At 38.8% G+C, this 27,477-nt stretch overlaps 1 protein-coding gene across 13 annotated transcripts in view; it reads left to right on the top strand.

The window, feature by feature from the left end:
- mctp2b (multiple C2 domains, transmembrane 2b) overlaps positions 1 to 27,477 on the top strand; it is a 48,041-nt gene that overhangs the window by 13,843 nt on the left and 6,721 nt on the right. For 3 of the 13 annotated variants that reach the window (XM_077227893.1, XM_077227895.1, XM_077227894.1), the window contains exons 2-17: positions 7,349 to 7,880; positions 9,045 to 9,107; positions 10,426 to 10,546; positions 15,476 to 15,618; positions 15,722 to 15,798; positions 15,879 to 15,999; positions 17,277 to 17,444; positions 17,582 to 17,712; positions 19,694 to 19,880; positions 20,012 to 20,105; positions 20,201 to 20,303; positions 20,698 to 20,800; positions 20,923 to 21,024; positions 22,958 to 23,032; positions 23,132 to 23,251; positions 24,253 to 24,366. In XM_077227893.1, coding sequence (XP_077084008.1) covers positions 7,437 to 7,880; positions 9,045 to 9,107; positions 10,426 to 10,546; positions 15,476 to 15,618; positions 15,722 to 15,798; positions 15,879 to 15,999; positions 17,277 to 17,444; positions 17,582 to 17,712; positions 19,694 to 19,880; positions 20,012 to 20,105; positions 20,201 to 20,303; positions 20,698 to 20,800; positions 20,923 to 21,024; positions 22,958 to 23,032; positions 23,132 to 23,251; positions 24,253 to 24,366 — 2,166 coding nt within the window. In that variant the 5' untranslated portion in view covers positions 7,349 to 7,436. Of the gene's footprint in view, positions 1 to 7,348; positions 7,881 to 8,311; positions 8,400 to 9,044; positions 9,108 to 10,425; positions 10,547 to 15,475; positions 15,619 to 15,721; positions 15,799 to 15,878; positions 16,000 to 16,093; positions 16,127 to 17,276; positions 17,445 to 17,581; positions 17,713 to 19,693; positions 19,881 to 20,011; positions 20,106 to 20,200; positions 20,304 to 20,697; positions 20,801 to 20,922; positions 21,025 to 22,957; positions 23,033 to 23,131; positions 23,252 to 24,070; positions 24,108 to 24,252; positions 24,367 to 27,477 lie in introns of those variants that run through there. The other 10 variants (XM_077227891.1, XM_077227892.1, XR_013203606.1 and 7 more) reach the window with 9 other exon arrangements.

Genomic DNA, 27,477 nt, shown 5'->3' with positions numbered 1-27,477 from the left:
GAACTGGCACCCGAAGCATACCGCCAGAAATTTAGAAGTCACTTTAGGGCTGAAAACTGTACATATCTTGAGTTTGCTAGAGAGAAAGAGAATTTGTTTGACCGCTGGTGTACCTCAGTAAAAGTAACCACCAAGGAACAGCTTAGAGAACTGATTCTTTTAGAGGAGTTTAAAAACTGTGTTCCAAATGCTGTTGCTATGTACCTCAATGAGCATAAAGTGAGTAAAATGTCCGATGCTGCTCTTATGGCAGATGAGTTTGTTCTTACTCATAAAATTTCTGTCAATAACTTCAATGATTTGAGCAGGCCTAAGTTGAGTGTTAATGGTAGATCTAAACAGATGGTTTCACGCCAGAATACTGTGTCAAATAGTTTTGATAACACTTCACGTTTGAAAGCTGAGATGGTTTGTTTCTACTGTAAGAAGGTAGGACATAAAATTGCAGACTGTTTCGCTCTCAAAAAGAAAGAGAAGGGTGTTAAACCTGTGGGTTTAATATCTACATCGAATGTGAATCATATTTCTGCTCGATTTAATGAACAGGTTGAACGGGTAGATATTACTGAGAAGGAGAATGGGGAAAATTGTGTTGATTTTGCACCATTTCTCACTGAAGGAACCGTGGCTTTGCCTAATTCAGAGAAGACTGTACCTGTACGCATCTTACGAGATACTGGGGCGGGGCAATCCTTTTTGTTAGAAGGACTTTTGCCGTTGTCTGAACGTACTGATACGGGAACTCAAGTACTGGTTAGAGGACTTGAGATGGGGTTCATGGAAGTTCCTCTGCACCGCATCCATCTTGATTCTAAACTTGTGTCAGGTGAGGTGGTAGTTGGAGTTCGTGCTATGCTTCCTGTCTCAGGTGTCACTTTCATACTTGGCAATGATTTAGCCGGGGGAAATGTTTGGGAAAAGTCTGACGCTGATGTTCCACCTGTAGTGATTTCTGTTGTTGATAAATTAGATGGATCTTCTGACTGTCCTAATCTATATCCTGCATGTGCAGTAACTAGAGCGATGGCTAAGAAAAGTATGCCAGATGAAAACATTCTCTGTGATACTTTTATTGTTTCTGAAAATTCTTTTCAGCCAGAATTAAATACTGTGTATACGGAGGTGGAAGATGTGATTCCAGTGCATGATTCACATGCTGTTGATAACAATAAGACTAATAAGTCTGATACAGTGTCTGAATGTCCATTTATCTGTGAGGAACATGTTAACACATCTTGCTCTTTATCTTCGCTTTATAGTGTGACTCGAGATGATCTTATCAAAGCACAGCAGGCGGATGATACTCTGCAAGAATTGTTTTCTTTAGTTCGTGACGGAGAAGACAAGACTTCATCTCCTTTCTATTTTCTTCGAGATGGATTGCTTTATAGACAACAACCTATGAGCTTTGACTTTTCACTCGATCCTAGAATTCAAATTGTGGTTCCACTTAATTTCCGTCAAGACCTCTTACAATTATCACATCAGGGCATGGCTGGTCATATGGGGGTACGGAAGACCTATGATAGAGTGTTAAGAAAATTTTATTGGCCTAGGTGTAAGCGAGATGTGATTAATTATATCCGAACCTGTCATACTTGTCAGATGACAGGTAAGCCGAATCAAAAGGTTCCATTAGCTCCCTTACAGCCTATTGCAGCAGTTACAACACCTTTTGCACACTTGACTGTTGATTGTGTTGGTCCGTTACCAAGATCTAAGGCTGGACATGCATATTTATTCACCGTAATGTGTCAGACTACACGTTATCCTGCAGCTTATCCTCTGAGATCAATCACTTCCAAAGCTATTTTAAAGGCTTTAACCAGTTTTATGTCAACTTTTGGCATTCCGGAAACTATTCAATCCGATCAGGGTTCAAATTTTATGTCCCGAAACTTTTCTAAGGTCATGCGACAACTTAAAGTTAAACATAATATATCGAGTGCTTATCATCCTCAAAGTCAAGGATGTCTGGAAAGATTCCATCAGACTCTTAAGTCACTGTTGAGGTCTTATTGTGTCGAACTTGACTGTGACTGGGAGGAAGGACTTCCTTGGATGCTGCTCGCTATTCGTGAGGTTGTACAGGAGAGCATAGGCTTTAGCCCTAATGAGTTGGTGTTTGGACACACTGTTAGGGGTCCTATTGCTGTCTTGGCAGATGAGTGGACTAATTTGGATCCTCCTGAGAATGTTTTAGATTATGTAAGTAGTTTCCGTTATCGACTTTACGAAGCTAGAGCTATTGCTCTGCGGAAGCTGGCTAAATCTCAGAGAAAGATGCAGAGATTGTTTGATCGCAAAGTGAAGTCCAGACATTTTCAAGCAGGTGATCAAGTGCTGGCGTTGTTGCCTGTTTTGAATACTCCTTTCCAGGCTAGGTTTGCTGGACCATATACGATTGCGAAGAGTCTCCCGAATAACAACTATTTAGTAAATACACCCGATCGTCGAAAGAAAACACAGTTTTGTCATGTTAATTTACTAAAATCTTATGTGACTCCTGTTCCTTCTCTCTCTGTTGATGTTGTGACAGCTACTGGAATGGCAGATCCAAGTGTTTTGGAAACATCTGTAGAGATGGTTGACAATCCAGAAGAGATGAAAGGTCCCTCTCGAGGAGAAGTGGAAGGGCGGTTGAATAATTCAGAAGTTCTTGCTGACTTAGCTCACATTTTATCTCACTTGTCCGAGTCGGAGAAGGCTGATATTATTGAGTTAGTAAGCTTGTTTCACTCAATCTTTTCTGATGTTCCTACTCGAACTTCCGTCGTGGAGCATGATATTGATGTTGGTACAGCTCAACCAGTAAAACAACATGCTTATCGTGTCAACCCGATTAAAAGGAAGTTACTTCAGAAAGAAGTAGATTATTTACTCGATCATGACTTGGCGGAACCTAGTTTTAGTTCTTGGAGTTCCCCATGTATCTTGGTGAATAAACCTGATAATTCGTATCGTTTCTGTACTGATTACAGAAAGCTCAATTCTCTGACAAAGCCTGATTGTTATCCTCTACCAAGAATTGATGACTGTGTTGACCGTGTCGGCTCAGCGCAATTTGTTAGCAAATTTGACCTCCTGAAGGGTTATTGGCAAGTGCCATTGACATCTCGTGCTAAAGAACTATCTGCTTTTGTTACACCTGATAGCTTCCTGCAGTACACAGTTATGCCTTTCGGGGTCCGAAATGCTCCCGCTACATTTCAGCGGTTAATAAATCACGTTTTGTCTGGGATGACTGGTTGTGAAGCTTACCTGGACGATGTTGTTTTGTATAGTTCTTCTTGGTCTGAACACCTTGATCAAATTAGAGAGCTCTTTGTGCGTTTAGCCAAAGCCAACTTAACTGTAAATCTTGCTAAGAGTGAGTTTGGAAAGGCCACTGTGACATACTTAGGGAAGGTGGTTGGCAGGGGTTGTGTGAAGCCGATTCACGCTAAAGTGAATGCCATCTGCAGTTTTCCCAAACCAACTACCCGTCGTGAGTTGCGACGATTTCTTGGGATGGTGGGTTACTACAGGGGTTTTTGCCATAATTTTGCAAGTGTAGTTGCCCCTCTGACTGATTTGCTAAGCCCTAAGAGACCTTTTCAATGGTCAGAGCAATGTCAGTGTTCCTTTGAGAATGCCAAATCTTTATTAGCAAATGCTCCAGTGTTGTCTGCTCCTAATTTTGACAAGCATTTTCTACTTGCAGTTGATGCAAGCGCTTACGGTGCTGGTGCTGTTCTTCTACAAGAAGATTTTAACGGAATTGAACATCCAGTCAGTTATTTTTCAAAGAAATTCAATCGTCATCAGCAAGTCTATTCTACCGTGGAAAAAGAAGCATTAGCTCTTATTTTAGCCGTTCAACATTTCGAGGTTTATTTGAGCTCTGTATGTGGTCCGATTACGGTATACACTGATCATAATCCGTTGACTTTCCTAGATCGAATGCGCGGTAAGAATCAGAGAATAATGCGATGGAGCCTTATTCTTCAACCTTTCCACTTGCAGATTAAACACATACGTGGCAAGGATAACATAATTGCTGATGCTCTCTCCCGTATGTAAACTGTCCCAGTAGTGTCTGGTATCTTTTCTTCTCTCTCTTTCTCCTTTATTTTTTCTCTGATGTCCTAGGGCCCAGGATTTCAGGATCAGAATGGAGTGAGATTTTATGGAGATGAGTATTAAAGTTATTATACATTTACATTTTGGAATGATGGTTTTGCATTCGTACTATTTTTTTTTTTTTTCTCTTTTGTCGGTTCTTCCGAGAACCTCCTTTTGGATTGGGAGGTGTGACGTCCCTGAGTCCTCTGATCCTATTGGTCCAGCCGTGGGAGTTCCTGATTGGTTTTTCCTCATGCTAATTGCTAATTAGTTAGAGCATATAAAGAGTGCGGTGCCTTCTTAAGGGAGGGCACTCTTTGGAGAAACTCTCCTCAGGAGTGGCTCCTCCGGGTATTTGTCTTACACATGTAGCGTCAAAGATATTATTGTTTGTTAACCTGTTGTTTTTCTTTATCCCTAGACTTCTGTTTATTTTTGTTTCCGATTGTATGTTTAATGTAATAAAACTCTTTTGAATTGCAACGTGCTGTTTGAATCCTCTTTTGTGTTGCGGCCTGATACTAGCGGGTCGTAACACTGATCAATACAATAACAACACAGATTACTTATTTGTGCAGTGCAATATAGTTTATTTATGTCTTCAGCAAAACGACACACAGTAATAAAAATAATAATAATAAAAAAGAACCTATAACTAGAATTAGCAAGTACGATGTAACGTTATCTACATCTGATTGAGCCATAAACATTTGAAAATATACATTCTATGCTTTAAAACCTGCATGTAATTGCGAATTAGCAAACAAACAGCGTAAAATGTACATTACTGTGATGGAGAATAAGTAAAAACACCGCGATGCACAAGGAGCTTGCGCGGAATAATGACGTGAGATCATGATTTTCGTCTTGCTGTTGCGCATGCGCGCTGAAGGGGAAACAGGGGAACTAAATTTTCCGGAACACCGGCCCTGACTCCAGCACGTGATAGTGGGACAATTGTGGCACTTTTATAATTTCAGATTATTTTATTATTGTTTTTAGGAACACTCAAGCCCCATATTTCATTTGAACGCATGCTAAAAAATGCTCATATGCAGTATTTTTTATACCACCAACACTTTTGAAATAGCTACAACAGCTATGTCAGTTTCACAATTTTTTTTATTCAGTGCTTTCAGATTCTTTTTAACTGTAAAAATAAATTAAAATAAATATACATTTATAAATTAAATATGTCCTGTAAGGCAAGCGCTCAGCAACACTGGACCGACTTTCGGCTTGCCACTGGTGTACCGACGGTGGCCCAGCCGCGGAAAACCGCTGGTTTTCCACCAAAAAACGTTGGCGGACCGACCACATTTTCAGAATGGTCGGGTTGCCAATGGTGTGCCGCCGGAGGACCGACCAAGTCAAGCCACTGACTTGGTGCCGCCCAAAAAACGCTGGTGGACCGCCAGGTCATTGTTAGCTGAGTGGCTCAGCTGGTAGCTTGCTAGCTGTTAGCCACGGCTCACGGCTAGCTGTCATTAATCTGGATTAGGGCTGTCGTGATAGTCAATAAATCAATTAATCGCACGATAAAAAAATGAGCACGATAATATTTCCGGCCGCGATAATTTCTATTTGCATGCTTTGTTTTCCTCGTCTCTCTCTCTCTCTACACCAAAGAGACTGGATGACAACCCTGTTTAAGACATAACTGACATATTTTTCGTGAATACTCTCCAAAACGGACATTTAAACATAATGTTGTGTGTATTTGTCCATTCAGACACGAAACAGAGCTCAATTCATTACGGTAACGTTACTCGCGCGCTGTATAGGAGTCTATGGCTGCACGCTTCGGCTCGGGTGTGTGCGCACAGAAAGATGAGACATGATACAATATTAGACATTCATACAATATGAGACATTTATTCTATCCTTTTCTTTTGGTATAGAATAAAATACCAGTTCGGGGTTCCTCTTTCGGCTGTTGTTGCAGCCAACTGCACAACATGTTGCAGGCAGTACTGAGACCGCCGGTCGTCAAGATGGCGGCGCAAAGCTACAGTGACGTCATGTGAACCAAACGAATTAAAAGTATATGAAAATTAATTAGAAACTCTAAAATGTTGCATTGTGCCTTTGCTTGAATAGCAAGCCAAGTTACATAAATGAACAAGCAGATTGACACATCAGTTTAAACAGGGTTTAGTAATATTACAACAGACTTTGCACTTTATTTGCGGTCATTTGACAACGTTTTTCCATGAGTGAAAGTAAAAAATGTTCACCGTCATGCACATTCATAAACTAACTGCATACTTGACTTTACCTGTTAATACAAGCAAGCAGTGCATGTAAGCCTAGAGCCATTTTTCTTTATGTTCAGCATTATGCTTTTCATACAGTAGACAAGAAATTGGTATGAATAATCAAACTGCCTGCCTAAAGATAGTGCAAATGTTTTATTTATTATGATTGTATTTTCTCTGGAATTATGTGCGCTGATGAATTGTTCTGAGATCCTTTTAAGGCAGATAATTTAACTCAAAATCTCAAAAAACTGTTTATAACATATTTTTAATTTGAACTAACAATAAACCTGAAGCAGGTGGGGTATCATAAATTTTTCTGAGGTAATTATCTGAGCTAAAATCTCTCTCTCTCTCTCTCTCTCTCTCTCTCTCTCTCTCTCTCTCTCTCTCTCTCTCTCTCTCTCTCAGGGGGGGCCGTAAATGAACAGAACTGAGCACACACTATGAAAGTGTAGGGCTACTACACTTTTCTGTGAATAGAATATCGAACTGGAGATCACTAAACTACAAGCTTAGGTGTTTTCAGAAAGCCAGTGCTCGGCTAGGTTGAGAAAAATAAGTAGCCTACAAGTGTGAAGCTCTGATTTGTCGTTTAAATGCTGTTCTTCTATTCAAATTAAGCGCGGTCCACTGCTGTGCACGTGCTGCAGAATCGATCCAGAAGCATCTCTATCGATACTCATAGCGACAAGTAGAAGTAGCCATGTGACGATGCATCGAACACAGCCCTAGAGTGTTGCACTTTTACAGTGTTTTTTCATCCGTTGTAAAATCAGGAACATGTGCTACAAAAGTAAATTAGGTCCGTTTTCATGTCATGTTGATTTTAAACTGAAACTGCTAGTTTGAGCACCTCCTTTCATCATGCCATTGCCAAATAATCCAATGTGTGTGCAAATAATTACCAGCGAACCCTGCAAATGAGAGAGACTAATGCTAGGAAAATATTGTGTTTAATTTAATTTCTCGTATTGTGCTTGCAGGTCTACACAAGCCATCACTAGTGTGTGAGAGAGAGGCCTTTAAGACCAGCCAGCGGAATTCACCTAAACTCCCTCTTATGCCCTTCTGATGGAGGACAAAAAGTCTGTAATGGGCACCTTACGCAGAAAAGCCAAATTCTTGCGATACTCGCGGGTTGGCAACAAAAACTCCAGTAAGTCAGAGGTCAGGGAGGAGTGCTTGTTGGAGGAGCAGATGAGCGTTTCTGTGGCAGACCTCCTCAAGCGGAGTCGGGCCACCTCCCTAATAAACCTCTCCCACCAGCAGCCAGCTGAAGTCCAGCCATCCTCCATCTGCATCAGCAGCCCAGCAACAGCCCTCTGCATGAGTCTGCGAAACATAGGGGGAGGAACCGGGCTGACCAAGCTGGTGGACTCGAGCGACTGGCCTTCGCAGGAGTCAGTCACTCATTCGCCGTGTGAGGAGCAGAACATCTCCAACTCCACAGATGAGATGGATCAGGTGCTGCGCTTGAGGGACACACGGATTCCTTCATCAGAGAGCTTTGCAGAGGTAAAGCGTGTCCGCGTTCTTGATCTTTCAGTTGGGTTAATCATCACGGGTGGGAGGAAGTTTTCTGCTTTTTATGGGCACCATTTAACAAGACTGTGTTACACAAACCTGTTTGTATTTGATTCTTTTGGTGAACTTAGTACTTCCTCATGGGTTTTTTTCCCCTTCATTTTCTACAAACTGATAGTCAAACTTTTTCTGTTGGAATGTATAATATATGCATGCTTTTCTTGTAGCTTTCACATGCTGTCAACGTTGTAATTTAATCTATACTCCAGGGTAGATTGCAAAGCATCTCTCTATTGTGAAATGCAGTTCCTCTGAACATGAGCAAGTCATTACTACTACAGGAACTTGTAATAGCATTAGCCCTAGAATGTGGCAACGCACATTTAGAGCAGGCCGGTTGCTTCTCCATTTGTTTATAATGCAAATGATCACCCGGGAAGTGTCATGCTACCTTTACGGTACTAAACGGCACCAAAAATAAACGCACAAACGGAGATCTTTAATGGTCAGGTGGGGGTAGACGTTTTTTTTAGACTGGCTTGTTATGTAACGCTGCTTCCTTTTGCATCTGTGATCTTTCTCTTTTATTGTGGAGTTATCATACTGTATGCTTCATATGGGCACTGTTTTCGTGGATAGTATGCAAGAATGTTTGTTTTTACGGGTGAGTCAGCTGCTAAGTTTTCAAGGTAGTTCAGAGACTTTGTTAGACCTTAAACATTGAATCACCTGACCTTATAAGTTTAACTTGGGGTTTTTAGTAAAGAAGGAAAACCCTACACTTTGCTTTGGTTGTCAAAGAACCTTAAAAGCTTTTAAATTAAAGTAAAATGCTTTAGTAATGTAAAGCCTTGACTGCTTTTTTTTTTAGATTCCTTAGCCCCAGGGAACATAACTGTTAAGCCAGAAAACATGCAACAAAGAACTTGAGGAATTATAATGTTTCCACTGCTAAGGATTTTTTAATAAACTTATTATGACAGATGACCTTCTGTTTTATGAAATATGTGCACGACAAAGTAAAACATTTTTATCACTGCTGACTTCAAGAGATGGACTGTGGAAAAAAATAGGAAATATATTCACACCAGTTGTTTGTGAATTTGTGGCTTTTTTGATCATTTCACTCTTCCGTTTGTTGTGTTTGGGAAACAGAAGCCGCATTACAACAGAAATGATTCAGATACGTTCTCCATACATGACAACAAGCACAATAGTGTAAGTATTTGTGTGTGTGTGTTTGTGTGTTTAGTCTACTATTAGATGATTTCAATGGACATGAAGTAGGGTTCATGCAGCTGACATTGCACTTTAAATGCCCATGAAATGGACCATACTGTGCACCACAGTGTTCTTTCCCTGAGCTGACATTGAAGACTCAAGGTTTGCTTCCTCACCAATATGAATAAAACCGCATTTTACCATGGTAGCTGATGGTGCTCTTCCGTCATGAGAATTTGCAATGTAAAGATTATTAATTGAAATTCAGTATTAATGTAAAATTAATGTACTCTACAGTTCAAACAGTTTGGTGTCAGTAATATTTTACTTTTTGTAAAAGAAATCAATACTTATATTTAACAACAATAGATTATTCATCAGTAAAAGTAATTTATAATTGTATAAAAGATTTCTATTTCAAATAAATGCTGTTCTTCTAAACTTTTTATCTACCAAAGAATCCTGAAAAAGTTTAACTGTTTCCTATTAAATTAAGCAGAACAACTGTTTCCAACATTGATAATAACAAGAAATGTTTTTTGGGCAGCAAATCATCATATTAGAATGATTTCTGTAGGATCATGTGACACTGAAGACTGGTGTAATGATGTTGAAAATTCAGTTTTGCATCACAGAAATAATCACATTTTAAAATCTATGAAAATAGAAGTGTTAAAATGTTAATAATATTTAACAATATACTGATTTTACTGTATTTTTGATTAAATACAGTATTGGTGAGCACAAGAAAATAAAAATAAAAAACAATAAAAAAAATCTTACACACCCCAAACTTTTAAACGAACCATAGTGTAAGAAAAGACCCAATTCATATGCAAATATGACCTCATAGCTGTTAGATTATGAGAGTGGCACTCAGTCAGTGTTAGTCAATGGGAGATTTTTTAAAAATGTACTAGTACATTTCTTAAAAGATTATAATGAAAAACAGTAAAAAAAAAAAAAAAAAAAAAAAAGGAAGTAAGAGGGATAACTTGGCTTGAAAGTACTATACAAAAGAAAGCGTATGTTTTAAATGTAGTTACTGGTTACCACTTCTTCTAGATTTTTTAAACTATTTTTAATGACCATTTAGGTTTTTGCAGTTAACTAAATGGTCAAAATACTAAATTTATAGAGCAATGACAAATAAATGTTGCTTAAAATAGTTTTAATTAATACATGTCACACAGCTGTCACTGTTTGAAATATCATGTCAACTATCCAGATGGAGTATAGCTTTCGAATGACCCATATGAAAGCTTGTTGTAAAAGGTTCTCTCATTTATTTTAGCATTTTTTATTTTTCAATCAGATTCTGGACATGAGGACAGAGACAGCTGGAGTTTGTGAGCATCAGAGGGAACCTCAGAGAACATATCTGCTCACTATATGCCTAAAGGAGGGACGTGGACTGGTCATTAGAGACCGCTGCGGTGAGTGTCAAATATCTGTGTATAAACACAACACACCCTGAAACACTACACACATCCTACAACACTACACACATCCTACATTTCAATAACAATCAGTGTTTTTTTGTATTGGTGCTATTGGTGGGAGGTATCGAAGCCCAGCAATAAGGGACTGATGTGTTAAGGTGGCATGTGTATTTTTGACATTAAAATGCTTCTTCCTTCCGGAGTTTGTATAGAGCCAAATTTAAATAAGCCTTCAAAACATTGCTCTTGTTTGTTTGAGTGGTCTGACATGTCTACTTCTTACGTAACCAGGGGCGTGAGTTTGGGGAAGCACTGTTTCTAATAAGCTGTTTATCTGGGAATTTACTTGTTTGTTTGAACAGACAGGGGTTAGAAACTCATTATTTTCAAATCATTACTTTTGCAATTCCTTTGTGTGCCAGTGATGACATAGAAATTAGACTCTTGACATTTAAAGATGCATTAAGCAATTTCTGAGCAACACTTTTGATATTTGAAATCGACACCCAAACAAACAATTCCCTCTCTTAATTTCCCCGCAAGTGTGAAACGGCAAAAAAACAAATCATATAAAATGCGATTTTTAAAAAATGCATTTTGAGATTTATGTCCTTTGAAATCCCATTTAAATCGCATTAATGGAAATCCTTTTCAGTCTGACCGCTCTAATAGGATTTCGCATGATTTATATCATTTTCTCACATAAAAGGTAAATATGTCTGACCTGGTTATAGAAAACATGCCGAAAGTCGCTGCAGAAACAAGGTTGTGTTGTTGCGCAGTACCGGTCAAGCAGAAAATTACAATATAATGAAACATGTTGAATTTTGAGAAGCCTCCTACGCTTCTGCCTCAGAAGACGTAGTAGTTTAACACGACGGATACATACTGTCATGTTGTAAAATAAGACATCTGTATTGCAAACCCCTCCACATTGTTGTTGTCCTTTTTGGCGTATGCCTTTGCCTACCAACGCAACGCCATTGCCATATAAACCAATGCTGATATTCCGGAAAACGATAGAGCCCAACGGGACACACAAATCGGATCTGAATAGTTGCGATGCTCAGTGTGGACAGTCAATAATGTAGATCAGATTCCAATCGGATCAACAAATAATCGGATTTGGACTGACAGTGTGAACATGGCTTATGTAGTGCATCGGACACTCTCACAATCAGCTGTGATTCAACAACAACAGCAGCATACAACAACAGCATATTTTGGTTCTGTGAAGTATAGCAAAAACCAATGCGACTAACATATCGAGCAGAATCAACGACAACAAACAACGCAACCTTGGCGTACGTTTTCAGGCCTTCCCACTATCTAACGTCTCTCCAGTGTTGGAACGCTGTAACCCTTCTTTTTCCAAATGACATTCCTTTGACCTATTCCTCTTCGGTAATACCTCCGCTAGTGTTTCCCAGAGAATTTTGTGAGACTGTGGTGAGGGGTAAGCAATTTTGTACATTTTAACCCTAAATGATCCTTGGAGACTAATGCGGGCAACATTTCGTTAATCTTAGCGGTACAAGATTTGGCTGCTTTGCCTAAGTTTGCCACCTGAACACACACAAAAAAGTTGGAATTGATTCAACAGTGTTAAGCGGTTAAAAACATCCTTAATTGGTCCTTGGTGGACAAAAGTGGGCACCCATAGGAAATGAATGGGTAAGACTATAATTCAGAGCAAATTTAATAAAATCAATAAATCCAACACAATGCAGATCATACATGCACATACATGAAGTGGTGAGCCTGTACAACAATCTCAATGTGGCAAGCACTCACACTCGCACACGTGTTTGTGTTTTTTGTTCGTTTTTGTTTGGTCAAATAAAAAAGTCACTCACACATACACAGACAATGAAATGAACATGTTGTACATTGTTTATTTTTACCTGTTTGTTTCAATTTACTGAAATTAATATTTTTACAAAAAAAATACATGAAGTAAAAAAAAAGCATATTTTACATTAAAAAAATTACTTTTAGAGGTAAATATATTAAAAAATAGCCCAAAAATTACAAAATAAATGCATATATATATATATATATTTATTTTTTTATTTTTTTATATTTTTTTATATATATATATATATATATATATATATATATATATATATGATCACACCTGTGAAATTTGTGCCCAAATTTGTCCACGGAGGACTCATTAAGGTGCATGAGGGTTAAAGTTAAATTCATCAATCTGGTGCACTTTGAGAGCTCCAACTCATGTTCAGTGTGCGAATTGAAAACTGAGCCGTTCTGAGATGCTGAAAACACCGGATCACGAGCCGATGGCGTGAGCAAAGTGTACACTTCACTTTGAAAGACACAGCGCAAACAGACTATGTGCTTATTTAATCAAATAGCAGTTTTTTGCAATTTGATAAGGGCACAAAGCCATGTCGCACTTTCAATTTTAGTTCGTTTGACAGTTACTTTGCCAAAGCAATGGTGCAAAACAATGTTATAGACCTTTATGTTATTAAGTTTTTTTAATATTTTGGGGTTATTATGAAAGATTGGACCATGGCGGGCCGCCACCGTATAGGTAAATAAAGGAAAACACTGTCTCAGCCATCTCTCTTTCTACAGTCCCGCTTTCACTCTCTCTTTCCTCCCTCAACATGTGAGAATTGCTAATTTTCTACAAGAGTGTTGTGGTGCTCTGTGGATCGGTCCATTCCAACTTTTTTTTTCGCCCATCTACACAGTCAGGACTATGCAAATAATATTTTTGAACGCATGCATTGCTTTCATACATCAGACAACATTCCTCACAGCACATTCAAACCTGTCTGCAGCCACACCTGAAAGGCACACCCTTCAAAAGTGAATATTGACTTACCTGGCACACGAGACGCTCATTTAAGACATGTAAAAACAGGCCGCAATATACTGCTGTTTATTGCTTCTGCTTGCGTCATTGATACGTGGCTCATTGATCCAGTTCTTTTCCCGTTTACCAGTCTGTGTATTTTGCTTTAATTTCATGATTTGTGGTCGAAGGCCTGTTAAGCTTTTTCAGAGCTATCCTGTTGTCCATGTTTTGAAACCGATCTTAATTGTCCCTCCTTTACCTGAGTTTAGAAAAACACTGTTAGAAATATTAGGATATTGTTACTGACCTTTTCCCATTATTTGTTTATTGGCGGTTTTCTTACAGTACGTGTGTCTTTTATATGATAGAGCACCTTGAGGTTTTACAGTCAGTATTTGCATATTATTGTCAGTGTTTGCACACATGCACTTATTGTTGATGATATCATATTGTTGTTTTAAAGTCAACATGAATTGCTGATTGCGACACATTTTTGCTTCTGTACAGAATATTCAGCAAACAGGACATTTCAAATACACACTACCATTCAAATGTTTGTTTTGCGGTAATTAATGTTTTAAAAGAAGTCCCATGCTCACCAAGGCTGCATTTATTTGACTAAAAATACTGTAAAAACTGTGAAAAATTATTACATTTTAAAATAACTATTTTCTACTTTAATATTAGTGTACTTTATTCCTGTGATGGTAAATCTGAATTTCCACCATCATTCTTCAGTGTCACATGATCATTCAGAAATCATTCTAATATGCTAATTTGGTGCTCAAGAAACATGTCTTATTACTACTATTTACTATGTTGAAAATGTGCTTAATATTTTTCAGGATACTTTGATGAATAGAAAGTTCAAACGAATTAATCTTTATTGTCACTACTGAGCATTTTAATGTGTCTGCTAAATAAAAGTATTTTAAACAAAAAAATCTTTTCCACAATAAGACCAGGAACTTTAAAGCTGACTTTGATGAAGGGGGCAAATAAGGGAGCAACTGAGGACCGATCTTGCTCAGACTTACTAAATGCTGTCCTCTACTGGTGCACCAGGTTATCAGGCAGCGAGGCAGAGTGCTTAGTATTGATTAAACTGCTTTATTGAAGCCCCTTTTTAACCATTATTTTTATAGCAGCTGACCCTATACCAGAGGTAGTTGCATTGCAAACGTTTCTTTCTCTTTCAAAATGATAGTCTTCTCCGGAAGCGGGCTGGTTTTGCGTGATGCACTGATGTTGCACTTAAGTATTAACCACATCCTTGTCAGACTCAGAAGTAAACTCGCACACATGACTTAACTAACTGAATGTACTGCACTTGTCATTTGTATGAAGGGAAAACAATTGGGAGTGCACTTGCATGAAGTTTTCAGATTCCACCAAAAGGTTAAGAAAAATATTTGTACTGTACCTTCCCTAAAGTCTTTTCAAATCACCTTGAAGAAACACTAAGGTCACATATTTATATCACTGACAAATTACTGTCTGAGTTGGCAGATGTTTAAAAGTCCTTTTTAAAATACAAGTGTTTCAAGTTTGCCATCTTTGGTTTCATAGATTTTGATTAAGTGTCAATGCTAACAAATGTCAAGTAACCATCAAGTAAAATGCAATATCAGATTTATTTACACACTGAATACACAGGTGTATGCATCCTATTTTTATAAAGGTTTTCAAACATTTTTTTAAGGTAAGACACATTTTTGTAAGCATTTCTTAATCGTCCATATGAAAATAAATAAATAAATGGGGGGTTGGGGTATTACTTTTGACCTTTGACAACCTGAACTAACTTATTTTGCCATTAAAGGACATATTACTTAATTTGACATTACCATATCACGAGGGTCTACAGGGGGTTTTCTCTGGAATGTAATTTCCTGTTTTATGGTTTTGTTATTATGTAACAATGGCCTGCATGTTGGTTATACAATGTTTGATTAAGAAAAGTTGTTCAAATATTAGTGACATGTTAAATAATATGCATGGTAAATAAATAGGTAAATTAGGTAATAGGTAAAACTATAGCTCAGGCATTATAGGTGGTCAATAAAAAAACAAAAAAACATCTGTCTCCATAGGCACAAGTGATCCATATGTGAAATTCAAACTGGATGGGAAGACCTTGTACAAAAGTAAAGTGGTGTATAAGAATCTCAACCCTTTCTGGAATGAGTCCTTCTCTTTCCCGATCCGCAACCTGGACCAGAAACTCTTCATCAAGGTACTTGTTTACTTTTCTGTGGAATAAATCCATTAACTTTCACATTATGCTGTGATATGTAATGTATAGGTACATTAAGCAGGCCCATCCATCGATTATTCAGGTTTACGATCGAGATCTGACATCGGATGACTTCATGGGGTCCCACGGTGTTGTGCTGAATACACTGGAACTTGAAAAGTAGGTCAATCTGAAATGTCTGTGTTCAAGGTCAAACCAAGAGTGTGGTTTCTGATGCTTTTGTTCTGTCTGTTCTACAGGACCAGCGAGATGGTGCTTCCACTGGACGACCCCAACAGCCTGGAGGACGATATGGGTGTCATAGTCATCGATATCACTTTATCTGTGAGGGACGGCAAAAACAAGAAACATTTAAACAAGGTAATGAATTTAAAGAGCTGCTTAGGTAAGTTAATGACTAACTCACTCCATTAACTCAACGTTTGAGTTCACATTATTTGTTTCTGTTATGAAGAGATGGGTCCAGAGGAAAAAAAGGAGCTTTACGGTGAGAAGGTTTAGTTTTAAATTGCCTCTAATCTGTTACTAATCGCATCTTGATTCTTGAGTGGTCGTGTCAGCGCTCTTTCATGGATTTATTCAAATACTTCCTGTAATAATATATTCGAAGCAAATTGTTCCACAAACAATGATGTCTGTATGTTAATGTGCATGCAAAGAGAATGAAGATTAAAACAAGCTAAATTCGCAACCAATATAACAGTGGTTCTCAACTTGATTTTATTTATTTATTTTGCACGTCAAATGGTGTCCAAAATATTTTTCCTGCTCTCGGCAGCCAATAATTGACCACAGAAAGCACATTGTGGTTGGGACAAACCATGTTTATTGCAAATAATTTGTAATGATTTTAGTCTGGGTTATATCTTGTATAACATTTTTCATGGTTTTTGAGAATGAGGCCATGCCGCAAAACCTGACCATGCTGACATCAGCCTAACTTGACTTGCTTTTACCAAGTGACAGAAATACTGTAGAGTTTGATTGAGTGCACACTGCATGCCCTTTGATGTCATCAACAAAAGATAAATGGTGTTTTTTTGCTCAATTTTAAAAGTTAATAAGTCAAGTCACCTTTATTTATATAGCGCTTTTACAATACAAATTGTTTCAAAGCAGCTTTACAGAGATAACAGGAAAGTAAAGTTGTAATAGTATTGTTAAATTCAAAGTTAAATGTTAAATGTCCCCAACTAAGCAAGCCAAAAGCCAATGACGAATGAAGGCGAAAAAAAAAGGCGACAGTGGCAAGGAACCAAAACTCCATCAGGTGACAGAATGGAGAAAAAAACCTTGGGAGAACCCAGGCTCAGTCGGGGGGCCAGTCCTCCTTTGGCCAAAAAAACGAACAGTGTATGATTATGATTTAGGCGGCATAATAGGTCAGAAGTCAGATTGGATCAGAACTGTCACAATATTTATCCAGTTCATCTGGTTAGGGGTCGGAGTCATCACGCCGGTATGGAGATGAGTTTGTTGAGGTGTCCATGAGGCCTTCACAGTGTTGATGAGGCTATTTGTTTAGCGTGATTAACTATATCATGCATTTTATTGTTTGCATTTACAGTAGAATTATTTTTCCCTTCATCCACTGCGATAATAAAGAGATCTCAATATCACATCCCAATATTTTTCAGGGAAGTACAATAGAGCATAACAGACGTCTCACAGAGTCTATGAAGAAGAGTCAACTCTGGACCGGCGTCTATACCATCACTCTGGTGGAGGGGCGGGACTTACCACTGGATGGACAGGGCGATGTGTTTGTTCGCTTCAAACTGGGAGATCAGAAATACAAAAGCAAGGTACTTACAGGGGAACGCCTCTATGACCTGTTAATCTCGTCGCTGATGTAGTTACAAACTCCTTAACTTCATATAAACATTCAAATTTAAAAAGGATTACCAATAATTAGGCTTTAAGTTTGCGTTCATTTTCACAGAGTCAAGTGAAGAAGGTCAACACACTGTGGAGAGAAAAGTTTGACTTCAACCAGTTCCCTAACGGGTCCAGTATTCTAGAGATTGAAGTGGTGGGAAAAGAGGGACGGAAATGTGAAGAATGTTACGGACAGTGAGTTCAAGAAATAAACCAAGCTCTTTTGACAGAAGTTGGCATAATATCTATTACATCTGAAAATAATCTTGAATTTTCACAGTTTATAGAAAGGCACTGGAAGTGAAACCAATGGGCAAATATATAAGTGTTAAAATACAAACTCTTTATAAAGTTTATCCTCAAGACTTTATACATTGTGGCAAGAGACTAGTTTTATAGAATTACTGTAAAACCTTATCTGTCCAAAGTTATACAATAACTGTCCAATATTTCAACTCCTGCCATGACTATATGAAACCAGACGTTGCACATTGCAAGGATACAATAAAATATAATGAAAATATAAAATGTTTACATTTATTTAGCAGGAATGGATTAAATTGATCAGGAGCAGTGTTGGGGAAAGTTACTTTTAAAAGTAATGCATTACAATATTGCGTTACTCCCCAAAAAACTAACTAAGTACGTTACTTAGTTACTTTTTATGGAAAGTAATGCGTTACATTACTTTTGCGTTACTTTTTCTCACCTGCATGGGCTTGTTTGTTTGTTTTTTAATAACAGCTAAAACAATCTATTTTTGCCAATTGTTAAGGCCCTTTCACATCAAAAGTTAAATGAATATGCCTAAGGCTGAAGGAAATGCATATTTACTACTGTACAGTAGAGGGCGCCGCTCAAACAAACCTTTCAGCTGCTGCTGTTCTTGATTAAATAACAATAGGATACAGGAGAAGGAAGTTCAACACTCTTATTTCTAAACCTAATCTAAAGTCATTTTTGCTCATTAGTGTGGTTGAATTAGATCATTGTAGGGCAGCAGCAAAGACATTGGTTAATAAAGTGAGATTAAATACATAAAGTATATTTGTGTAATTTAACATAGTTAAACATTTGCACAAAATTCTGAGATTGCATTTGACTGTTTTTATTCATTTTGAGGAATAATGAATGTTTTTGTGCAAGTGAGATGAGTAAATGCATGTTCAATGCAAATGCACACAACACCTCACTTTATTTCTCTAAACATGGGGACAGGAGAGCTGTCAGTCAATAAATGTGAAAAAGTAACTAGCGTTACTTATTTGAAAAAGTAACTCAGATATTTTGTTGTAAATTGAAAAAGTAATGCGTTACTTTACTAGTTACTTGAAAAAGTAATCTGATTACGTAACTCAAGTTACTTGTAATAAGTTACCCCCAACACTGATCAGGAGTGACAGTTAAGACTTTAATGTTGTGACAATTTATATTTTAAATGATCAGTGTTCTTTTAGACTTTCTATTTAAAGAATCCTGGGGAGAAAAATATATCAAATATTGATCATAATGAGAAATGTTTCCTGAGCAGCAAATCAGCATATTAGAATGATTTCTGAAGGATCATGTGACACTGAAGACTGGATGAATAATGCCGAAAGTTCAGCTTTGCAATCACAGGAATAAATTACATTTTTAAATATATATTTGCATAGAAAAATTACTTTCAGATTGCACTAATATTTCACAATATTACTGTTTTTGCTGTATTTTTTGAGCAGAAGAGACTTTCAAGAACATTAAAAAGCTTACAAACCCAAACTTTTCAACGTTAAGGAACACTTATAAAAATAGCCACAAAAACATGTTGAATTTTACAGCTCAAATAATTTCAAATAATATTCTTCATAATTAATGTAAGTGGTTTAGTAAAAATACAAACAAATTTTTGCTTATAAACCTTTAGAATGCCAGTTTACATTTGTAATCATATTTTTTTTTTTCAATTAAAAACAAAATGAAAAACCGAAGCACGGTTTTCCTTGATAATTAACTTGATAATTCCTTGAAAATTTTCCTTGATAATTAACATTTATGCCACAAATGCTGTTGATCGAGTTTAACTTGAATTAGTCACAGAACATTAAACTCAAAAGACTTTCTCAGGGAATGAATTTCCTCCTTGTAAAGACTGGTTTTGTGTTTAAGGCCTTTTGTGTCTGTGTGCACATTGCAGGTGTGAGATCAACTTGTCCGGGCTGCCCTTGAATCAGTCCACATTGTTTACAAGTGAGCTTGACCCGGGCAGAGGCAAGCTGGTGTTCCTCGTCTCTCCCACTCCCTGCACTGGAGCTTCCATCACGGATCTCGTCGCCCCTCCACTGGAAGAGCCTCATGAGAGGGAAAATATGCTGGTTAAATACGTATGTTAAACCACCCTCTTTACCACAGTACACAGTGTATACTGCATACTATGGTATTTTTTTTAAAATGTGTATAACAAATAATCCTGATCTCCCTTAAAAATCTTTTCTTTTTTTCCCCGTCTTGGCAGAGTTTCAAGAACTCTCTGAAGGACATGCGAGATGTTGGTTTTCTTCAGGTTAAAGTAATTAAGGCCACTGACCTCATGGCTGCTGATCTGAATGGTATTATTATTATTATTATTTTTTTGGTTGAGACTGAGAGTATGGGTGTGAGCATGTCAACAACTACATTCATTGGACCTTCTGTATATTTTTAGGAAAGAGTGACCCATTTTGTGTCCTGGAATTGGGAAACAACCGGCTGCAGACCCACACCATATACAAAACCCTCAACCCTGAGTGGAATAAAGTCTTCACTTTGTCAGTATCACTATAACTTTATTAATGTACACCATTCAAAACTTTAGGGTCAGTAAGATTTTTTTTTTAATGAAATACTTTTATTCTTCAAGAATGCATTAAATTGAATACAAATGAAAGACATTTATAATGTTACAGAACTTTTATATTTAAAATAAATTTGAATATATTCAATTAGAAGACTGTTATTTTAAATTGTAATAACATTTCACAACATTACTGTTACTACTGTATTTTTTATCAAATGCATGCAGCCTGGGTGAGCATATGAGACTTATCTGGGAAAAAAAAAATATCTTACAGACCACAAACTTTTGAGCGGTCAATGTCAACTCTATATTTACAGGTATATCAAAATAATAGTGAGATTTATTCAATTTCTCTTTATGACCAGCCCAGTAAAAGACATTCATGAAGTTCTGGAAGTGACTGTGTTTGATGAGGATGGCGACAAAGCCCCAGATTTCCTGGGGAAGGTGGTCCTTCCTTTACTTTCAGTAAGTGCAGAAAATTGACATTCTTCTTTAAATTGAAAGCAATGATGTGCAAAACATCTTAATTTATTAGAATTGATATATTAATATGTTTTAATGTAGTTTAATGTTCCTTATTGCAACAGATACGTAACAGTCAGCAGGTTGCTTGTCCTCTGAGGAAAGAAAACTTAGGAGGACTATCTAAAGGAACCATAGTACTGGAGCTGGAAGTCATCTACAATTCTGTGAGTCTTGACAGATGACAACAGAGAGGTTATGCCTTTAAAGGTTGGGTTGGCAATTTTGGAGAGGCTAGCAATAGCAAGCTAGCTTTGAAAGCATAAGATCCCACCCTCCCTTCAGAGCGCCTCCTACAAAAACATGTACGTGTTTCCAAAGTGTAATGAGAGACCGCTTTAAATTACCTCATGTCTCAAAGCACATAACATTACAATAAGAATGAACATAAACAACTTACAGAGCTCTCACTTGTACCACATGACTGCTGCAGAATAATTTTGGCGTTGATGGTGTTGACAGAAATGTAAAAATCCCCATTCTGAGGAAGTGAACTGCTCCGGGTAGAACGTCACGGTTTGCCATCTCATAATTACGGTTATGATGTTGCGTGAACGCAGCATAAGCTACTTGTTTTGGTTCAGAAGGAACTGTAAAGACATTAACTGTAAAGATATTAAACTTGATGGAGGAAATGTGGGAATTAGGTTAAACTGAAACAAGGAATGTGGTGTATAATTGTGTGAAATTTATGATGAAAATTGGTTAGCAATTTCGCCAAGCAAATACCAAGAAATAGGTTGCAGCAGTTTGCCTTTCGACTACACTTGTAAAATCCGCGATGAGACTGAGCTCGAATAGCTTCAGCGTCAGCGTCAGCGACTTTTTATAGTACAAAATCGCTGTCAATCAAAAGGAGATGCAGTCTTTGGACAGACCCTCCAATCATCACGAAGAAGCCCGGCGTCCAGCCCCGCCCACTCCTCCAATCTCCCCAGAGGCGCTGAGTGTCCGTGGGCGGGACATAATCGCAGATTTATCCAATGTCCGTCTTGTTTAGAAGCACTGAAAAATGTTCAAAGCAGCCCCATTGAAGTCAATGGACACTGGGCTTCAACTGAGAAATGCATTGTGACTCCGGGAATGCAGGCCTATGAGAAGGAAATCGAGTCAGTTGATCTGCTATATGTAGCTGATTCTGAACGAACTCGTCTTCGAGACGACCGTGCTGCGCTTCCCCTTGCAGTCTTAAAGAAATCCCCACTGGTTGACAGGAAGGAAGGACATCGTATCATTGCATTTGGATGGAATTTTTTGATCCTGAGACTTCCACAGAAGATATATGTACTTTTTTTCTATTAATAATTGCTATCAGGATTGTGAAGAGAGTTTCAACCAGTATAAAAAACAGTGTTTATTAAAAAAGAATCCTACCCTACATTTAATAGTTCAATATAATCTATCTTAGTACTTCACTCAGCCAACCAAAGACTATTTTAAATTAGGTTTACCTATTAATAACCTTGAATGTTTTACAGTACATGCACTACCTCATAAACCGTGCTATATGCCTTCAGTGGCTTTATGTGCAATATATACATATTCAAAGGACTATATTCACGTACATTTAAATGTGCAATATACATATTCTATGTGTAATACATAATTTCAAGTTAACATTTTATTAATAAATGTTATATACAATATTATGCATAAAACAGTATATTGCCTTTGTATGTATTGTGTGTGTGCCTGTGTGTGTCTGTCTGTGTGTGTGTGTGTGTGTGTGTGTGTGTGTGTGTGTATATATATATACACATACATACAGTATATATGATATATAGTGTATGTACACTACATATATATATATATATATATATATATGTGTGTGTGTGTGTGTGTGTACATTTCTATATACTTTACTTTTAATTCTTTATCTCCCTTGCTCTCTGAGTGTTTCCACTCTATATTTGTATTGTGTACAGTGACAATAAAGCATCTTACCTACTTACAGAATATGAGAACATTTTTAAATGGTTGAGCTCAGATACATTTTCAGCACCTGATATATTATTGTGCAAATAAAGTATCTGGGAAAAATTTCATATGCTTAGATGTTGGATCTTTTTTCAGTGTTTCTTTGTTCAATGTCTCAACCAGGTCAAGGCGAGCATTAGGACCTTCACGCCTAGAGAACAGAAGTTTCTTGAGGACAATGCCAAGTTTTCTAAGAAGGTATGAGTTGGGTAACATTCACATCAAAAAGTCTTCTGAAGTTTTCAGTAGTAGCCTATCTTTATGAAAAATATGAGCTGTGAATTGTTATATCAACAGGTTCTTTCCAGGAATGTTGTTCGCGTGAGGAACCTTTATCGTGCAGTGTGCCACGTCAACCAGTTCATCAAAAGCTGTTTCCAGTGGGAAAGCGTGCAGAGGAGCATCATAGCATTTATGGTGAGACACTTTTTTCATTCTTTATTCATTTATGTTGTTTTGAGCTGTATGATTTAGTAATAAATCATATAAATGCTGGATTACTTTTTTTTATAGCAGCTTACCTTAAAGTCAAGACTTATGGTTCCAGATGGTACTAATTCAGTACCATGGTATCATTATATTCATATACTCTGGTATTTGGATAGTATTGCTAAAATGTATTTCAAAGAATACAATGGTAGTGCCACGGTACCATATCCAGTAAATATAAATGCTTTTTTGTACTGTTCTGTTATATAGTTAAACATTTTGGGTAACCCTTAATTTTGATGGTCCCCTTTAGACATTCTGCTGGCTATTAGTAACACTGCAACTACATGTCAAATATCTCTCATTAGAGTATTTGTAAACCGTCTGTTTAATATCTGCTAACGCTTTATTTGAATGTTTCAAAACAGACATTATACTGACTATAAGTAACTGTGCAAGTACATATCAACTTATTCTACTAACCCTAACAGTCTACTAATACTCTTAGTTGACAGAGTTAGTTGTCAAATGTATGTGCGACATTACTTCTAGTCTATAGAATGTAATTAATCGTGTAATTTCGGGGATAGTTCACCCAAAAATGAAAATTGCCATCATTTACTCACCCTCATGTTGTTCCAAACCTGTATGAGTTTCTTTCTTTCTGCTGATATTTTAAAGAATGTTAGTAACCTGACAGTTGACCGTGGTCATTCTTTCTTTTTTTTCCTACTATGGAAGTCAATGGCTACCGTCAAGTATTTAATTACCAACATTCTTTAAAATACCTTCTTATGTGTTCAACAGAAGAAAGAAACTCATACAGGTTTGGAACGACATGAGGGTGAGTAAATTATGACAGAATTTTCATTTTTGGGTGAACTCTCCTTTTAAGAGAAGCACTGGGATTATGTAAATACATGATGAATATGTGACCCTTGATTAGTTCCAGTCTACATGAAACCTAAATCTATTGTGTTCTTCTGCAGTTCTTTGTTCTTATTGTGTGGTACTGGGATTTCTACATGCTGCCCATGTTCATGGTCCTTCTCATCATATGGAACTATCTCCAGATCGCTTCTGAGAGAGTCACCAAAGACCTAGTGGGTGATTTTTGGCTTAATTGCACAGTTTAGTGAGACTTCAGACAACCAGCTTGTGTTGTTCCTTTATCATAGACTATCAAAAAGAGTGGACCGTCTCAGCTGGGAATTTATTTTAGCATTAGTTTAAGTGGTTTGAAACTGACTGTAAATGTGACAGGCTGACATGAATGAACACAGTTTGACTTCCTCCGATATGTATTATCATCTGATCAGATTTAAAAGCATTCTCTTAAAGGGACATTGTGTAGGAATTTCTCCCATCTAGCGGTGAAATTGTATTTTACATTCAAACTAATTGTTCTCTCCAGCGCCTCGCTTTTTCAAATGCGTGTTGCATCTACGGTAGCTGTTATGTACCAAAAAGATAAGACAAACAATGCAAGAACAATCATATGCTCTATTAAAATATATTCTTATTGAATTTCTAGGTTGCAAAAAGTAAACTTACAAACCAATAGGTTACTATCGTAACCCCGCTTCTCTGAAACATCGAGTGGAGAGATCCACCTATGGTGCTAAAAACAAGTTCTCTTTCATCATCTCGTGTTCGAGATCCACCTATGGGAAGGGCATCCGTACCTGACCTCTACAGAAGCATCCAATTGCACCAAGTCTGGCCAGACAGACAGAAGTGCGCACCCAATGCCAGGTGAGGCCACACCCCCTTACCTACGGGCATATAACAGCTGGGCGCGCTAATATTCCTCAGTAAGTATATTCGCTTATCGTGCGGCAAGCGGGGCAAAGCTGGTGGATCTCTCCACTCGATGTTTCAGAGAACCGGGGTTACGATAGTAACCTATTGTTCTCTTTCATCATCTCGTGTTCGAGATCCACCTATGGGAGAGACATGGACAGCTCCCCGATTGCCCAATACACTCACAGTGAGGTTCTGAAAGCCAGAGAAAGACTGTTACCTCGGAGAGGCGGTGCCTGACACGTCCATTAATCATGAACCTGCAAAGGTGACGCCACACCTAACTGCTGTGGACAAGCAGGACATGAAACATGCATGAGGCACATACATGATAGTAACCCCAACCCACCAAAGTACATAAACTATACCCATAAAGGGAAGTAAATGTCTGGTGACAGGAATGAACATGGCCAGCCGGCCCATTCACTCTTATTGGTTCTTTCCCAACAGGGTTACAGGGAAGAGCTAAGTAGACCCCACCCCTAAAACCGAATGTGCTACCGAGGTTCTGGTGACATCCAGCCGGTAGTAACGCACAAAGGTATGAGGAGAAGCCCAACTGGCAGCGGAGCAGATGTCCTGCAGTGACGCTCCCCTAAACAAAGCCCAAGAGGCAGCTAAGCCCCTTGTGGAATGAGCTCTGATTCCCCTTGGGGGCTGCACTCCCTTTGCTTCATAAGCCATAGTTATAGCGTCCACAACCCAATGTGAGAGGTGTTGCTTCGATATGGAACTCCCTCTGTGCGGTGGGGCCCATGAAACAAAGAGCTGGTCGCTCTTCCGGAAAGCGTTGGTCTTGGTCATATATGCCTGTAAAGCACGGACTGGACACAGAGCATTCAGCCTCTAATCCTCTAGAGAGGTAAAAGGTGGAGGGTGAAAAGCGGACAGCTCCAACACCTCCGAAGTGAACGCAGGGAAGCACTTCGGCATGAAGGCCGGGTTAGGCTTAAAGGAAACCTTATCTCCACTGAGGGAGAACTTAATGCACGAGGGGTGAACCGAGAGTGCATGTAGCTCACTGACACGTTTAGCAGATGCCAAGGCCAAGAGCAAAGCTGTCTTGAAGGACAGCAGCTTAAGGGAAATACTCCCCAGAGGCTCAAAAGGATGTTGAGACAGCGCTTTCAGCACCATGGAGAGGTCCCGCTCCGGAACAGTTCTCCTGATGACTGCCAAGGAGCGGCGTGCACCCTTCATAAATCTGCGGATTAGAGGGTGCTGTCCGACAGTAGAGCCCTCAAAACCCACATGACAGGCTGAAATTGCAGCCAAGTAGACCTTACTGGTGGAAAAGGATCTACCTTTTTCCATGAGGTATTGAAGGAAACACAAAATATCAGGAACTGAGTACCGAGTGACCGCGCCCATCGCAGCACCCTTCGAACACTTGCCACTTACAGCCATATAAGGACCGTGTGGAGAGGGCCCTGGCATTCTGAATTAAGGCGACGACACGCGGCGAAAGCCCAAGTGCGTTCAGGTTCGTCCTCTCACGGGCCAGGCCCAGAGAGCCACCCTGTCTGGGTGGGGGTGGTAAATCTCCCCGTTGGCTTGGGACAATAGATCCGTGCGAACGGGAAGGCGCCACGGCTCGGCGTATAACAGAGGAATTATCTCCGCCAGCCATGGTGCCTTGGGCCACCTGGGTGCTATCAGAATGAGAGACAGGCCCTGCTCTCTCACCCTGGCCAATGTGGGAATTATCAGGCACAGGGGAGGAAAAGCATACAGGAGCACTCTGGGCCATGGGTGGGCCAGTGCGTCCACCCCGAGGGGTGCGTCCATGTTCCGTAGAGAGAAGAACATAGGACAATGGTAGTTTTCGCGCGAGGCGAATAGATCTACGCTCGCCCGTCCGAATCTCATCCATAGCATTTCCACTATCTGCCGGGTGAAGACGCCAATCTCCGTAGAATGGGTTTCCCCTTGATAGCAGATCCGCGCCTCTGTTCAGAATGCCCGGAACGTGATTTGCGTGTAACGACAGGAAAACCCGTCTGCTCCACAGCAAAAGCTTGTAAGCTAGAGTGTGGAGTTTCGACGAGCGCATGCCGCCCTGACGGTTGATATAAGCCACAGCCGTGGTATTGTCGCACCGTATTAGAACGTGATGTCCCTGCAGGCGAGGCAGAAAATGATTCAGAGCTTTCCAAATGGTTAAAAGCTCTAAATAGTTTATGTGCGCTGAACGTAGTCTGTTTGGCCACAGAACATTCAGCGTTCTGCCCTCCTGGGTGGCACCCCTGCCTGTTAAGGACGCATCTGTTGTCACAACTTTCCGCATCGTAACCGCCCCCAGAGGGGTTCCCCGTGCGTAAAATTCTTCACTCTCCCAGAAGCGCAAGGCTGCGGAGCAGGCGCGTGTCACTGTTACCGAGCGGCAAAGGTCGCGAATCAGGCTAAAATGT

The sequence above is a fragment of the Siphateles boraxobius genome, unplaced genomic scaffold, assembly GCF_051911475.1.
Source record: "Siphateles boraxobius isolate OS27281-9 unplaced genomic scaffold, OSU_SipBor_1 130, whole genome shotgun sequence".
NCBI classification, from domain to species: domain Eukaryota; kingdom Metazoa; phylum Chordata; class Actinopteri; order Cypriniformes; family Leuciscidae; genus Siphateles; species Siphateles boraxobius.
Note: the sequence above shows the minus strand (reverse complement) of the source record. Positions and strands in the feature narration are given on the sequence as shown.